The sequence below is a fragment of the Telmatherina bonti genome (genome assembly GCF_933228915.1).
Source record: "Telmatherina bonti genome assembly, chromosome: 3".
NCBI lineage: Eukaryota > Metazoa > Chordata > Actinopteri > Atheriniformes > Telmatherinidae > Telmatherina > Telmatherina bonti.
In genome coordinates this window covers 40,918,674-40,935,509 of record NC_136621.1, presented here as the reverse complement: position 1 = coordinate 40,935,509, position 16,836 = coordinate 40,918,674, and the positions used below count along the sequence as shown (strand labels likewise).

The 16,836-nt window shown below is 48.1% G+C and overlaps 1 protein-coding gene across 1 annotated transcript; it reads left to right on the top strand.

Annotated features, from left to right (window-relative positions):
• The first annotated feature begins 162 nt into the window (after positions 1–162).
• Positions 163–15,291, top strand: vps37c (VPS37C subunit of ESCRT-I). Its single transcript, XM_079265141.1, has 5 exons — positions 163–634; positions 960–1,069; positions 7,781–7,952; positions 8,486–8,568; positions 10,799–15,291. The coding sequence occupies exons 2-5, from the start codon at positions 977–979 to the stop codon at positions 11,528–11,530; spliced, it is 1,080 nt and encodes a 359-aa protein (XP_079121267.1). The 5' UTR covers positions 163–634; positions 960–976; the 3' UTR covers positions 11,531–15,291.
• The last annotated feature ends 1,545 nt before the right edge of the window (positions 15,292–16,836 follow it).

The window sequence follows — 16,836 nt, the reverse complement described above, 5'->3', positions numbered from 1 at the left end:
GCACCTGTGTGCTAAACAATGACAGCGGATATAAACGCTGAGGAAAAGACATGTCGATACTGTGAAAAATGATCTTTGCTGTGTTATAAATGTATTTTCTGTATCAACACCACCCTCGACCGGTGGAAAGCTCCAAAGATGGCGGCTGTTCCTGTCAGAGTGAAGTGAAACTTTCATATTTTCCCACCGATTTTCTCGACTTTTCCTCGTCCTCCGCGGGGTTATTCGGTCTGTTTATGAAAGCGAACCCCAGCGGAACATAGGGGGTGTGGCGGCCATCACCAGGACCGAGCAGAGCGACTCTGGGCTCGGCTTCATGTCGGAGCCTCGCTGGGAGGCTTGAAGTTGGCTGCCATCGCGATCACAGCTCGCGCTCCTCAACAGCTGCTCGCGGAACCGAACCGGGAACCGAACCGTCAGCTGAGGCGGGACAGAACCGGGAACCGAACCGTCAGCTGAGGCGGGACAGAACCGGGAACCGAACCGTCTCCTGAGGCGGGACGTTAACCGGGCAGCTAGCGAGCTAAACTCGGCTCGGATCGGTCCGGTTGGACCCCGTCAGGGCAGGTGGAAGACCCGCAGACGTGTCCAGAAAGAGGCGGTGTTAGATGTCAGCAGCAGTCGGTGTCACACTGTAAGTACCGGTTCGTTTCCAGCCGAACCGCACCTGTTCCCACACAGAACATTCTGAGACTAAAACCTGTCAGAAGACGTGAAACGGCTGAAAATATCCTGATGAATAAGAACATAGAAGCTTTTATTTTACAGAAAGCCTGTAAATAACAGGAGAACTGCTTGTTAGCTTTAAATAACGCGCAGTGAATGCACCTTAAATGGTCAGCATGGCGAATCAGGAACTACTGCAGATTAGTTAAATAAAACAGAAAAGTTAGTTCCCACTTTGTTTCTGTAAACTCAAGTTTTAACTGCTTATTTCCTGTTTCCTTCATGACTGACAGCAATCCTGGCAAATCAAATGGAGAAGCTCCAGGACCTGAGCCAATCAGAGCTTCAGGAGCTCCTGGACAACCCGGAGAGGGTGGAGTCTATGGCTCAGGAGTCTGACGAGGTAAAGAGAAGCTGCAAGCCAGCAGGGTCAAAGTGTAGCTCAGTTTTCATGAGTTGGGACTGAAAAGTTAACATTGGTAAGGACTGGTTTATTAGCTGGGCTCCATAAACTAACACAAATCACCCAAACTATGACTGTACCGAATATACCGCTGGTTTCCAGTTTTATACGCCGAACAGGTGAGGAACCTCAGAAAGACGCCTTCATTTCCTTTGAGGAAAAAAGCTTAATTTGATGACAGTGGACCTTTAGCTCAGTCAATTCAATTCAACTTTATATAGCGTCAAATCACAGCAATGCCATCTCAAGACGCTTTACAGACAGAGAAGAAAACATAATGAAGGCCAATTCATAACAGCCTATATAAGGAAACCAACAGATTGAGTTGAGTCCAACTCAATCTCCCATCCTGAGCAAGCACACTGGCGACAGTGGGAAGGAAAAAACTCCCTTTTAACAGGAAGGAAACCTCCGGCAGAACCCGGCTCAGGACAGGCAGCCATCTGCCTCTGCTGTGTGGGGGGAAGAGGACAGAAAGACAACAGACAACAGGAACTGCTACTCCCGGCCAGGGAGACCTGCTGAGACAGGAGACATACATGTTAATGATGCTACACTGTTATGGGGGGGGGGGGGGAATGTCCCTCAGCAGTCTAAACCTATAGCAGCATAACTAAGGGATGCTAACCATCCCTAGCTATAGGACTTATCAAAAAGATAAGTCTTCAGCCTAGTCTTAAAGGTGGGGAGGGTGTCTGCTTCCCTAACACTAACTGGGAGCTTATTCCATAAGAGAGGGGCCTGATAACCAAAGGCTCTGCCTCCTGCTCGGCTCTTTGAGACTCTAGGAACCACAAGTAAGCCTGCAGTCTGGGAACGAAGTACTCTGCTTGGTATATAAGGAACAATGAGGTCTTTGATATATAGTGGTGCCTGGTTGTGGAGGGCTTTATATGTAAGGAGAAGGATTTTAAATTCTATTCTAGATTCAACAGGCAGCCAATGAAGAGAGACTAAAACTGGAGAAATATGATCTCTCATGCTGGTTCTGGTCAGGACTCTGGCTGCAGAATTCTGGATCAGCTGAAGGCTTTTCAGGGCATATTTAGGACAGCCCAGTAATAGAGAGTTACAGTAATCTAGTCTCGAAGTAACAAAAGCCTGAACCAGTTTTTCTGCATCACTCCGAGACAGAATGTCCCTAATTTTGGCTTTATTACGTAAATGAAAGAAGGCTGTTTTAGTAACCTGCTTAATATGTGGGCCAAAGGACAGGTCCGAGTCAAATATTACTCCAAGGTTTCTCACTGTAGCACTGGAAGCTAAAGTAATGCCATCCAGGTTCATTACAAAACTGGTAAATTTAGCTCTGAGTTATTCAGATCCAAAGAGAATTACTTCAGTCTTATCTGAGTTTAAGAGGAGAAAATTTCTAGACATCCAAGTCTTTATGTCTATGAGACAATTTTGTTGCCTATTGGGCTGATTTGTTTCATCTGGTTTAAAGGATAAGTATAGTTGAGTATCATCTGCATAACAATGAAAGTTTATTCCATGCTGTCTAATAATTTTGCCTAAAGGGAGCATATATAGCGTGAAGAGTATTGGTCCAAGTACAGAACCTTGAGGAACTCCATGACTTACTGTAGTTTGGGAGGAGGACTTGTCATTTACATGAACAAACTGAAGTCTATCAGATAAATATGATTTAAACCAGCTTAACGCTGTACCTGTAATTCCAATCACCTGTTCTAGTCTTTGTAACAGAATGTTATGATCGACTGTATCAAATGCAGCACTAAGATCAAGCCAGATAAGTACAGACGCAAGTCCTTTGTCTGAGGCCATAAGAAGGTCATTAGTAACTTTCACCAATGCCGTCTCAGTGCTATGATGAGCTCTAAATCCTGACTGAAACTCCTCGCATAAATTATTTCTGCTCAGGTGGGCATGTAGCTGAGCGGAAACTATTTTCTCCAGAATTTTGGACATAAACGGGAGGTTAGATATAGGTCTATAATTTGCTATCACCTCTGGATCCAGAGATTGCTTTTTAAGTAAAGGCTTGATTACAGCAGTTTTAAATGATTGTGGTACATATCCTGTCACTAAAGACATATTGATAAGATTTAGTAGTGATGTATTAATTAAAGGGAAAATGTCCTTAAAGAGGCTCGTTGGGAGAGGGTCTAAGATACAGGTGGATGGTTTAGATGAAGCTATTATTTTAGTTAATTCAGAGGGTTGGACAGGACAGAAACTATTTAGACACAAGTCAGATCCTGGTTCTAAGGATGCTTCGGAGACCAAAACAGGCTCAACATTGTAAGTAGAAGGAAGAATATTGTGGATTTGATCTCTAATAGTATCAATTTTATTCCTGAAAAAATACATGAAATCATCACAGCTAAGTGAGAAAGGAATACATGGCTCCACAGCGCTCCGGCTCCTAGTAAGCCTGGCTACAGTGCTGAAAAGAAACCCAGGGTTGTTTTTGTTTTCCTCTATCAATGATGAATAATAAGCTGTTCTTGCCGTACGTAAGGCTTTTTTGTATACAATTAAACTTTCTTTCCAGGTTAAGTGAGACTCCTCTAGTCCTGATGAACGCCATTTGTTTTCCAAACGCCTTGATGCCTGTTTTAGAGCTCGAAGCTGGGAATTAAACCAGGGAGCCTTCATAATCTTACCTAATTTCTTCTTCTTTAGGGGAGCAACATTATCCAAGGTTGTACGCATTGAAGCTGTTATAGTATCAGCATGTTGATCAATCTGAGCAGGAGTAAGGCCTAAAGGGGGACTCTCAGTCATGCTAACACATGGTAGATGTGAAAAAATTGATTCAATTGATTGTTTAAATTTTGTAATATTATTGTCTGATAAACATCTACTATAGTAGAATTTATTTTTGGTCAGTGAGTAATCAAATAAAGTGAATTCAAAGGTTAATAAGAAGTGATCGGACAAGACAGGGTTTTGAGGAAATACTTTGAGCTTATCAGTCTCAATACCAGATGTTAGAACCCGATCAAGAGTATGACCATGAGAGTGAGTGGCTCCATGGACATTTTGTGAAAACCCAATTGAGTTTAGAATAGAGCTAAAGGAAATGTTTAAACTATCATTTTCAACGTCAACATGAATATTAAAATCACCTAGTACAATGACCTTATCAGTAGTCAGCACTAACTCAGACAAGAGATCAGAGAATTCGGTCAGAAACTCGGAGTAAGGTCCAGGTGGGCGATACACTAATGCTAAAAGGAGCGGTTTCTCTGCATTCCATTTTGGATGAGATAAATTTAATGTCAGGAATTCAAAGGATTTATAGTTAGTTTTGTGCTTAGGATTAATTAATAATTCTGACTGAAAAATAGCTGCAACACCTCCTCCTCTGCCTGTAGTTCTAGGAATGTGAAAGTTTAAATAGTTAGCTGGCGTAGCTTCATTAATACTAACATAATCCTCTTGCTGTAACCAGGTTTCCGTAAGACAGAATAAATCAATGTGGTGATCACCTATCAAGTCATTGACTAATAAAGACTTTAGACTTATCAGCACAGTATTCGCCCTCAGCTCAGGAAACAAACTGTTTTCCTTCAGACGTCCTGTTAAATGGCAGCAGAGACTTTCTGAGCTAAAACTAAACAAACGGGTGAAAAACATCAATATTTTTTACTTTGATTTCAGAACCGTTCTGCACACGGGGTTTAAACTCCGATAATCTGGCGATTTATCTCTGAATTAGTGGATATTTGGGACATTTCATAAAACAGACTTTAACAGGCAGCTTCTCTGAAACTGTGTTGGCGGTTTGAATCCCTGGACGACAGCTCCTCCACCTGAGCCAGTGCTGCACCTTCACCTCATTCATGTTTCATTTTAGCTCTTTGCTGGTTTTTAACAAGGCACCAGCGCTGCTTCACACAAGGTAACTGTCCGGTCAGAGGCTTCTTCAGCTCAGCTGCAATGGCAAGAAGTCTGACCTTCACACATAAATAACTTTATCTGAGCAGTACTAGTAGCAGTAGAAGAAGTAGTAGCAGCAGTAGTAGTAGTAGTAGTGGTGGTTGTTACGACCCAGACTCTGCTAGGGCAATTGAGCCGCACAAAAGAAAAACCTGTGGCCAGGTGTACATGTGGACCAAGACAGATTTATTGTCCAAGGAGGAAGACAAGGCAAGAATAGGCCAGGAATGGCCTCAAAATAGCCAAACCAAAAGCAAAACAAGCCCGTAAAGTGGTTATCCAACAAAATACAGCATTGGTTTAACTATTCCAAAACAAAAACTAACAGACATAACAGGACTGGATTTTATACAAAGTCAAAAAGTCCTTCCAGAACTACAACACGTTAGAGCCACAACACAGGCTGAGGGCAGACCACGACTGAGCCAGTGGTAGCCGTTGAATGAAAGACTCCTGGTGTCTTTTAAGTCCTGGTGATTAGTGGAGTCAGCTGAGTCCGGAGTTCCAATTATCCAATGGGCAGGGTGGAGATGAGCAGGTGACATGAAGGACCAATCCCAGCCAGGAGGCAGCAATCAGAGTTGTGTTTGAGCAGGAATCCCAGCTGAAGGTTCAGAATTAGTAAACTGAAAAACAATACAGGCAGCCGTAACAGTGGTAGTAGTAGTAGTAGTGGTAGTAGAAGTAGTAGTAGTAGTAGTAGTGATAGTAGTAGTAGTAGTGGTAGTAGTAGTAGTAGTGGTAGTAGAAGTAGTAGTGGTGGTAGTAGTAGTAGTAGTGGTAGTAGAAGTAGTAGTAGTAGTGGTAGTAGTAGTGGTGGTGGTAGTAGTAGTAGTGGTAGTAGAAGTAGTAGTGGTGGTAGTAGTAGTAGTGGTGGTAGTAGAAGTAGTAGTAGTAGTAGTAGTGGTAGTAGTAGTGGTAGTAGTGGTAGTGGTAGTAGTAGTAGTAGTGGTAGTAGTAGTAGTAGTGGTAGTAGTAGTAGTAGTGGTAGTAGTAATAGTAGTAGTACTAGTAGTAGTAGAAGTAGTGGTAGTAGAAGTAGTAGAAGTAGTGGTAGTAGAAGTAGTAGTAGTGGTAGTAGAAGTAGTAGTAGTAGTAGTAGTAGTGGTAGTAGAAGAAGTAGTAGTAGTAGAAGTAGTAGTAGTAGTGGTAGTAGAAGTACTAGTAGTACTAGTAGTAGTAGTAGTACTAGTAGTAGTAGTAGTACTGGTAGTAGTAGAAGTAGTAGTACTACTAGTAGTAGTAGTACTGGTAGTAGTAGAAGTAGTAGTACTACTAGTAGTAGTAGTACTACTAGTAGTAGTAGTAGAAGAAGTAGTAGTAGTAGAAGAAGTAGTAGTAGTAGTAGAAGTAGTAGTAGAAGTAGTAGTAGTAGTAGTAGAAGAAGTAGTAGTAGTAGTAGAAGAAGTAGTAGAAGTAGTAGTAGTAGTAGAAGTAGTAGTAGTAGTAGAAGTAGTAGTAGTAGAAGTAGTAGTAGTAGTAGAAGTAGTAGTAGTAGTAGAAGTAGTAGTAGTAGTAGAAGTAGTAGAAGTAGTAGTAGTAGAAGTAGTAGAAGTAGTAGTAGTACTAGTAGAAGTACTAGTAGTAGTAGTACTAGTAGAAGTACTAGTAGTAGTAGTACTAGTAGAAGTACTAGTAGTAGTAGTAGTAGTACTAGTAGAAGTACTAGTAGTAGTAGTAGTAGTACTAGTAGAAGTACTAGTAGTAGTAGTAGTAGTACTAGTAGAAGTAGTAGTAGTAGAAGTAGAAGTAGTAGTAGTAGAAGTAGTAGTAGTAGAAGTAGTAGTTGTAGTAGAAGTAGTAGTTGTAGTGGAAGTAGTAGTTGTAGGAGAAGAAGTAGAAGTAGGAGAAGTAGTAGTAGAAGTAGTAGGAGAAGTAGTAGTAGTAGAAGTAGTAGTAGTAGAAGTAGTAGTAGTAGGAGTAGTAGTAGTAGTAGAAGTAGGAGAAGTAGTAGTAGTAGTAGAAGTAGTAGTAGTAGAAGTAGTAGTAGTAGAAGTAGTAGTAGTAGAAGTAGTTGACGTTTGTCCTCTAACTTTCCTTAGATTTCTGAATGAACTTTTAAAAGCTGCAAAATAAAAGTGATATTTGTGAAATCTTTTGAACACAGAACATTTGTTTCTGCATTAAATGCCGTTTAGCAGTAACTCTGTGAGACTCCACTTTCAGCAGGATGGAGACACAAAACGTGTTTTCCCTCCCGTTGTGGAGGATTCTCTGCCGCTTTCCGAAGCTCTTCCTCATTTCCTTCATTCCCTGTAAAACTCGCTGTAGTTTGTTGTCAAGCATGGAGGTGATGTTTTCTCTCCGTCCATACACACCATCTTGTGACCCCGACATCACGTCTGCTGACGTGTAGATGCAGAAAAAGTCTTTCCATGAAACTTCAGTGACATTCTGGAAACGTGGAAACGTCTGAAACCCGTCATGAGAGCGTAGGAACGTGATAGCGATGTCTGAGATGTCGCCGTGTCCATTGCACTGCTCCACCATCCCAGTGTCTGGATGGCAGCTCAACTTTTAGCTTCCTGCCTCACTTTGAAGCTGCTTTTCTCTCATTTAATCATTAGGAAAAAATAGTTTTCGAACATTTGGGAATGGTGATTGGATCATAGGTGTTGCATCGAGTTGAACTGAAAACAAAGTGAATGGGCTCGCTCGTAATGAGCGTGTTGACCGGCAGAGGCTGTTCCATCACTGCTTCCCCCAGAAAGACCAAACAGTCCTCTTCTTCTCTGCTTTCAGATCCAGAACATCCAGCTGGAGAGAGAGATGGCGTTGGCAGCAAACCGCAGCCTGGCCGAGCAAAACCTGGACATGAAGCCTCGTTTGGAGTCCCAGAAGGAGGTGCTGGTGGCCCGATACTCCCAGCTGGAGGACGTCAGAGAAACCTACAGACGTCACTGCTCCCTGAGAGGTAGGAGAAGAAGAGCACGCCGTGATGAAGAGTTACTCTCAGCTGTCAGGACCGAAGCAGACGCTGGTCATGCAGCTGGAGGTTGGATATCTCCTGCATGGAAACCATGACACGCCGCCAGTGGCTCCATCATCTATGTGTCCGGATCAGAGGACATTAAAATGAGCTGCTGAGCCGTAACAACTGGGATGCAGCGAAAGCTTCTGCTGGTGCAGATAGCTAGTGTGGAGAACCCCGCCTGACCAGTTTGACCAGTAGAAGTTCTATAAACATGAGAGTTTACAGAAACTGGAGCTGTTTATCTTCCTGGTTATTTTGGTTTTAAATCTACAGACGAGCCGCTAAGTTACATCTGATTCTGATGATCTGCTCCTTAATTTCACTGTTCAACTCTCCCTCCTCCTCCTGCTCCTCCTCCTGCTCCTCCTCCTCCTCCTCCTGCTCCTCCTCCCGCTCCTCCTCCTCCCCTTCCTCCTCCTCCTCCTGCTCCTCCTCCTCCTCCTCTTCCTGCTCCTCCTCCCCTTCCTCCTCAGATGGTATGATGGGTCAGGTGTCTCCTGAAGCGTTGCTGTCAAGACTGCAGACAGAAAGCGGCAAAACCGAGGCAGAGTCAGAGGTCAGTGATGCACCTACACGTCAGGATCATTCGCTGCTAAAAATCCACTTCATCTTCATCCTGATCGCTCTGAGACGGCGCGTTCGCTCTGGGACGGCGCGTTCGCTCTGGGACGGCGAGGTCGCTCAGGGACGGCGCGGTGGCTCTGGGACGGCGCGGTGGCTCTGGGACGGCGCGGTGGCTCTGGGACGGCGCGGTGGCTCTGGGACGGCGCGTTCGCTCTGGGACGGCGCGTTCGCTCTGGGACGGCGCGTTCGCTCTGGGACGGCGCGTTCGCTCTGGGACGGCGCGGTCGCTCTGGGACGGCGAGGTCGCTCAGGGACGGCGCGGTGGCTCTGGGACGGCGCGGTGGCTCTGGGACGGCGCGGTGGCTCTGGGACGGCGCGGTGGCTCTGGGACGGCGCGTTCGCTCTGGGACGGCGCGTTCGCTCTGGGACGGCGAGGTCGCTCAGGGACGGCGCGGTGGCTCTGGGACGGCGAGGTCGCTCAGGGACGGCGCGGTGGCTCAGGGACGGCGCGGTGGCTCTGGGACGGCGAGGTCGCTCAGGGACGGCGCGGTGGCTCTGGGACGGCGCGGTGGCTCTGGGACGGCGCGTTCGCTCTGGGACGGCGAGGTCGCTCAGGGACGGCGCGGTGGCTCTGGGACGGCGCGTTCGCTCTGGGACGGCGCGTTCGCTCTGGGACGGCGCGGTGGCTCTGGGACGGCGCGGTGGCTCTGGGACGGCGCGGTGGCTCTGGGACGGCGCGGTGGCTCTGGGACGACGCGGTGGCTCTGGGACGACGCGGTGGCTCTGGGACGGCGCGGTGGCTCTGGGACGGCGCGTTCGCTCTGGGACGGCGCGTTCGCTCTGGGACGGCGCGTTCGCTCTGGGACGGCGCGTTCGCTCTGGGACGGCGAGGTCGCTCAGGGACGGCGCGGTGGCTCTGGGACGGCGCGGTGGCTCTGGGACGGCGCGGTGGCTCTGGGACGGCGCGTTCGCTCTGGGACGGCGCGTTCGCTCTGGGACGGCGCGTTCGCTCTGGGACGGCGCGTTCGCTCTGGGACGGCGCGTTCGCTCTGGGACGGCGCGTTCGCTCTGGGACGGCGCGTTCGCTCTGGGACGGCGCGTTCGCTCTGGGACGGCGAGGTCGCTCAGGGACGGCGCGGTGGCTCTGGGACGGCGCGGTGGCTCTGGGACGGCGAGGTCGGTCTGGGACGGCGCGTTCGGTCTGGGACGGCGAGGTCGGTCTGGGACGGCGCGGTCGGTCTGGGACGGCGCGGTCGTTCTGGGACGGCGCGGTCGCTCTGGGACGGCGAGGTCGGTCTGGGACGGCGCGGTCGTTCTGGGACGGCGAGGTCGGTCTGGGACGGCGAGGTCGGTCTGGGACGGCGCGGTCGCTCTGGGACGGCGCGTTCGCTCTGGGACGGCGCGTTCGGTCTGGGACGGCGAGGTCGGTCTGGGACGGCGAGGTCGGTCTGGGACGACGAGGTCGCTCTGGGACGACGCGGTCGCTCTGGGACGACGCGGTGGCTCTGGGACGACGCGGTGGCTCTGGGACGGCGCGGTGGCTCTGGGACGGCGCGGTGGCTCTGGGACGGCGCGTTCGCTCTGGGACGGCGCGGTGGCTCTGGGACGGCGCGGTGGCTCTGGGACGGCGCGTTCGCTCTGGGACGGCGAGGTCGCTCTGGGACGGCGCGGTCGCTCTGGGACGGCGCGGTCGGTCTGGGACGGCGCGGTGGCTCTGGGACGGCGCGGTGGCTCTGGGACGGCGCGGTGGCTCTGGGACGGCGCGGTGGCTCTGGGACGGCGAGGTCGCTCTGGGACGGCGAGGTCGCTCTGGGACGGCGAGGTCGCTCTGGGACGGCGCGGTCGCTCTGGGACGGCGCGGTGGCTCTGGGACGGCGAGGTCGCTCTGGGACGGCGAGGTCGCTCTGGGACGGCGAGGTCGCTCTGGGACGGCGCGGTCGTTCTGGGACAGCGAGGTCGCTCTGGTTTGTTCCTCCTTCTGGCTGTGTATCAGCTGTACAAGTCAACACTGCCCCCCGGTGGTTTCTGCTGGTGTTGCAGGAGGGGTCCTGCAGGCTTTAGATGTTTCCCTGCTGCAACACGGCTGAGTCTTCACATATAAAGCTGCAGAGCTGCTGTCAAAATGTATAAATGAGTTTGTTGGCAGCAGTGTTGTGGCGACGCTTGTTGTAATGCGCGTGTGTGTGTGTGTGTGTGTGTGTGTGTGTGTGTGTGCGCTTCAGGTTCTGGCAGATGAGTTTCTGGAAGGTTCTCTGCCGCTGGACGCCTTCATGGAGCGCTTCCTGTCCCTTCGCTCGTTAGCTCACAAGAGGCGTGTTCGGATGGAGAAACTGCAGGAAATCCTGCGGCAGAGGAGCGAGGGCGACCCCGCCGCCATGACATCCTCAGCAGGCGCCGGTCAGACGGCCGCCACTAGCCCTGCCCCCTGGAGCCAACAGACACCCACAGTAACGACATCAGATCAGCAGCAGCCGAACTCCAACCCTCAGTCCTGCAGCTACCAGAACGCCCCCCAGCTGGCCCCCCCGCCCGCTGGCGGCCCCTCTGGCGGCCCCTCTGGGCTCCCCTACAGCCCGTACCCCGTCCCCCCCCCCAACCCCCCCGCTGCTGCATCAGTCCCCAGCAACCCCCCGTCACAGTTCAGTCCGTACCCAGCGTCCAGCTCGCCGTTCCCCCCAGCAGGGGGCTACTCCGGTCCCCGGCCCGCCTTCGGGCCTCCAGCTGCAGTCACCTGCCCTTACCCGGCCCAGCCCTCCTTCCCCTCCCCCCACCCTGGCTCAGCATTTGGCCAGTACACCCCCAGCAACCCCCCCAGCGGCCCCGCGCCCTACCCAGCCTCTTACAGCTACGGGGGCTACAGCTACCCCGCTGCGCCCCCCTACTCCAGTTCTCAGTCTCCAACGGGGAGGCCGATGTACAGACCGGGATACGGCGTTCCCCAGCCCTTCTCCTGAGAGCACTACACCTCCTCATCCTCACCTCTTCATCATTCTGCCCCCAGCTCCTCCTCCTCCTCAGAGGTCTGTTGCTTTACTGAACTCCCCCCCCTCACCCCCCAAACACTAGTCTCAGGTTGTCGCCTTGTGTTGAAGTGTGAAACACTTGTTTGTGGCTTCATCAGCTGCTCCTCTTCCTCCCTCTGTCCGAGCCTCCCTCCTCTTCAGGTGTGTTGCTGCGACATCCTGACGACAACGCAGTCGCAGCTGCTGGCGTAAAAACCTACGCAGGAAACGAGTTTCACGCCACCGACCGCATGATGCTGACAAACCTGGCCCCGCCCAGCTGGAGATACGTTTCCTTCTCCGCTGATGTCGACGACATGCCTGGCGTTCCAACGTCGCCTCAGCAGTTCCCGTAAACCCGACGTCTCTCACACACCGTGTCAATCAGCTGATTAGTTTCCTCCACTCTTCCTCACCTCCTCCTCCTCTTCCTCTTCATATCTGCTTGTTGAACGTGGTCTGAAGGTTCAGAATAAAATCTGCTTCTCTGCTCCACATCCGTGTGAAGGCTGCTGATCCGATTCATTACTGCAGCTTTTAAATCACTTCTTCTGAAGATCCAACTCACAACCTCAAGATTCAATCCGGTCAGAATCCGCTTTAATCCGGTCAGAATCCGCTTTAATCCGGTCAGAATCCGCTTCAATCCGTCAGAATCCGCTTCAATCCGGTCAGAATCCCTTTAATCTGGTCAGAATCCGCTTCAATCCGTCAGAATCCGCTTCAATCCGTCAGAATCCGCTTTAATCTGGTCAGAATCCGCTTCAATCCGTCAGAATCCGCTTCAGTCCGGTCAGAATCCGCTTCAATCCGGTCAGAATCCCTTTAATCTGGCCAGAATCCCTTTAATCTGGCCAGAATCCCTTTAATCTGGCCAGAATCCGCTTCAATCCGTCAGAATCCACTTTAATCTGGTCAGAATCCACTTTAATCTGGTCAGAATCCGCTTCAATCCGTCAGAATCCGCTTTAATCTGGTCAGAATCCGCTTCAATCCGGTCAGAATCCGCTTCAATCCGTCAGAATCCGCTTTAATCTGGTCAGAATCTGCTTTAATCTGGTCAGAATCCGCTTCAATCCGGTCAGAATCCGCTTCAATACGGTCAGAATCCGCTTCAATCCGTCAGAATCTGCTTCAATCCGGTCAGAATCCAATTTAATCCATCAGAATCTGCTTCAATCCGGTCAGAATCCGCTTTAATCCGTCAGAATCCGCTTTAATCCGTCAGAATCCGCTTCAATCCGGTCAGAATCCGCTTCAATCCGTCAGAATCCGCTTTAATCCGTCAGAATCCGCTTCAATCCGGTCAGAATCCGCTTTAATCTGTCAGAATCCGCTTCAATCCGTCAGAATCCGCTTTAATCCGTCAGAATCCGCTTTAATCCGTCAGAATCCGCTTCAATCCGGTCAGAATCCGCTTCAATCCGGTCAGAATCCGCTTTAATCTGTCAGAATCCGCTTTAATCTGTCAGAATCTGCTTTAATCCGTCAGAATCCGCTTTAATCTGTCAGAATCCGCTTTAATCTGTCAGAATCCACTTTAATCCGGTCAGAATCCACGTTAATCGGTCAGAATCCGCTTTAATCCGTCAGAATCCGCTTCAATCCGGTCAGAATCCGCTTTAATCTGTCAGAATCCGCTTCAATCCGTCAGAATCCGCTTTAATCCGTCAGAATCCGCTTCAATCCGGTCAGAATCCGCTTTAATCTGTCAGAATCCGCTTTAATCTGTCAGAATCTGCTTTAATCCGTCAGAATCCGCTTTAATCTGTCAGAATCCGCTTTAATCTGTCAGAATCCACTTTAATCCGGTCAGAATCCACGTTAATCTGTCAGAATCTGCTTTAATCCCTCAGAATCCGCTTTAATCCCTCAGAATCCGCTTCAATCCGTCAGAATCCGCTTCAATCCGTCAGAATCCGCTTCAATCCGGTCAGAATCCGCTTTAATCCGTCAGAATCCGCTTCAATCCGTCAGAATCCGCTTCAATCCGTCAGAATCCGCTTTAATCCGTCAGAATCCGCTTTAATCTGTCAGAATCCGCTTTAATCCGTCAGAATCCGCTTTAATCCGTCAGAATCCGCTTCAATCCGGTCAGAATCCGCTTTAATCTGTCAGAATCCGCTTTAATCCGTCAGAATCCGCTTTAATCCGTCAGAATCCGCTTCAATCCGTCAGAATCTGCTTCAATCCGGTCAGAATCCGCTTTAATCTGTCAGAATCCGCTTTAATCTGTCAGAATCCGCTTTAATCTGTCAGAATCCACTTTAATCCGGTCAGAATCCACGTTAATCGGTCAGAATCCGCTTTAATCCCTCAGAATCCGCTTTAATCCCTCAGAATCCGCTTTAATCCCTCAGAATCCGCTTCAATCCGTCAGAATCCGCTTCAATCCGTCAGAATCCGCTTCAATCTGTCAGAATCCGTTTTAATCCGGTCAGAATATGCTTTAATCCGGCCAGAATATGCGTTAATCCCTCAGAATCCGCTTTAATCCGGTCAGAATCCGCGTTAATCTGTCAGAATCCGCTTTAATCCCTCAGAATCTGCTTCAATTTGGTCAGAATCCGCTTTAATCCCTCAGAATCCGCGTTAATCTGTCAGAATCCGCTTTAATCCCTCAGATTCTGCTTCAATCCGGTCAGAATCCGCTTTAATCCCTCAGAATCCGCTTTAATCCGGTCAGAATCCGCTTCAATCCGTCAGAATCCGCTTCAATCTGTCAGAATCCGTTTTAATCCGGTCAGAATATGCTTTAATCCGGCCAGAATATGCGTTAATCCCTCAGAATCCGCTTTAATCCGGTCAGAATCCGCGTTAATCTGTCAGAATCCGCTTTAATCCCTCAGAATCTGCTTCAATTTGGTCAGAATCCGCTTTAATCCCTCAGAATCCGCGTTAATCTGTCAGAATCCGCTTTAATCCCTCAGATTCTGCTTCAATCCGGTCAGAATCCGCTTTAATCCGGTCAGAATCCGCTTTAATCCGGTCAGAATCCGCTTTAATCCGGTCAGAATCCGCTTCAGTCCGGTCAGATTCTGCTTCAATCCGGTCAGAATATGCTTTAATCCGGTCAGAATCCACTTCAATCTGGATTGTAACGATTAAAATAAGTTCCATTGCAGAAAGAATCCAGTTTAATCCGGTCACAGCCTGATCCAGTTTGATCAGGAACCGGTTTAAACCGGTGGGATTCCGCAGGCGTCTCCGCCAGGTGCGACGTCTGATCCTCCCAAAGCTAGGTCAGTTTTACAGAGGATGTCGTACCTGCAGCCGTCACTGATGATGTCACCGATGACGTCACTGATGATGTCAGACAGCTGTATCTAATTGGTCCTGTTGTATCAGGACGTGTCTGAGGATGAGGAGCAGCTCTGCTCTTCATCTTTTACCCCCACCACCTCCACACGGTGGCGCCACTGAGCTGCCGGATCAGCTGATCTCACACCTCCACCTGCAGCACGGTGAGCCTTCAGACCCTGCAGAGACATGAACCAGGAGGTTTAGACCGAGCGCTTAGTGCCAGGCAGGGCGATGATGATGATGATGATGATAGTATCGTGTTTTAGAAAAGCACAAGGGAAACGTTGGTGGAGCATTAATCTAATTCTGAGGGAAATGAGTCGGACGTGTTCTGACAACGATCCTGATGATTGTAGGTTTCTTTAAATCTTGTTTTTCTTTTTTTTCTTGTGAATAATTAAACTGCGTTGATTTGAGCGAAGCTGCCTGGAGTCTTCATTCCTGCTGCAAGGAACCAGAAAATAATTCATTTCCAAGTTGTTCAGATGGTCCGTGCTTCTGGACCGGACCGAGTGTCTGCTCCGGTCCTCAAGGGCCTCAAGGTTCTCCATTCAGATGCGTCTGCAGTGTTTCAGTCCTCCTAAATCCCTGCCAGGTGTGATTCCACACCTGGAACTGTTGGGACATTATGTTAGTTCCTAAAACCTGTCTGCTGATGTATTCTGGCTGTTTGGGAGAAGTGTTGATTAAAAAGGATATTTATTAAAAGTATTATTAGTAGCTTGTAAAAAGGCTTTGAGCTTCTGAGCCTCAGACTGGAAGATCATGTCATGAGAAGCATTTTTCACCTCGACGTTGGGACACCTAAGTTGCAAAGGCAAGAATCCCAAGTGCTTCATATGTTTTTTCAATGAGAATTATTGAAAAAAGAAAATAGAATAAAAACAAATTAAGAATAAAATCAAAAAGCAAAATAAAGCCAGTGGCACCCTCGCTGGCTTCCAGGATCATGAAGTTTGTTCTGAACTCAGCAGTGGTCCTCAGACTGGGGTCAATGCATAAAAACTGTAAATGAAATGAAAATACTTTATTAATCCCCAAAGGGAAATTCAATATTAGTATATAATAGTAGTATATAATATAATTAGTAGTATATAATAATAATTAATTTGAAAAGGTCTTATTCCGGAGGCTGATGGCTGCTGGCAGGGATGATCTTCATAGAACGTATCATATATTAATCACATAAATGTTTTTCTTTTTACCCGGGATGTTTAACCCTTTCTGCAGACCGATCTGTTTAATTAGAATCTTAATTTTCCAACAAAGCTCGAAAACATGTTAAAGCAGCCCAACATGTAAACCTGTAATGTGATTGGTCCAGAGACCTGTCAGTCAGCGTGTCACCACCATCTGACCTATCAGATCAGCGATCCGTGAAGCTGAATGCAGTTCTGCTTCTGACCAGCAGGTGGTGCTGTTTGGCCACGTCAGCCGCAGTGGAAATGAACCACTGATCGTTGTTTGCGACTCGTGATCAATAAATCAGCTTCTAGGGCTTCTTCAGTTAAAGCAACCTGCAACCTGGGCTCCAGTGGCTGAAATAGAAAAAAACCTCTATTGTCATAACGCAGATATAATAAAACTGGAAGTGCAAACCTTCCCAGTACTAAAAGAAACACTTAAAAAGGCAACACAAAAACACTTATAAAGATTTATACACGCACACACAGACACGTACAAATGTGTGTGTTATTGAATTACTTTGGGGATTAAAAAAATATTTTTTATTCATTATTCATTATATATATACATACATACAATATGTGTATATATATATATATATATATATATATATATATATATATATATATATATATATATATATATATATATACATACAATATGTATATATATATATATATACACATATTGTATGTATATATATAAATATATATATATATATATATATATATATACACATATTGTATGTATATATATAAATATATATATAT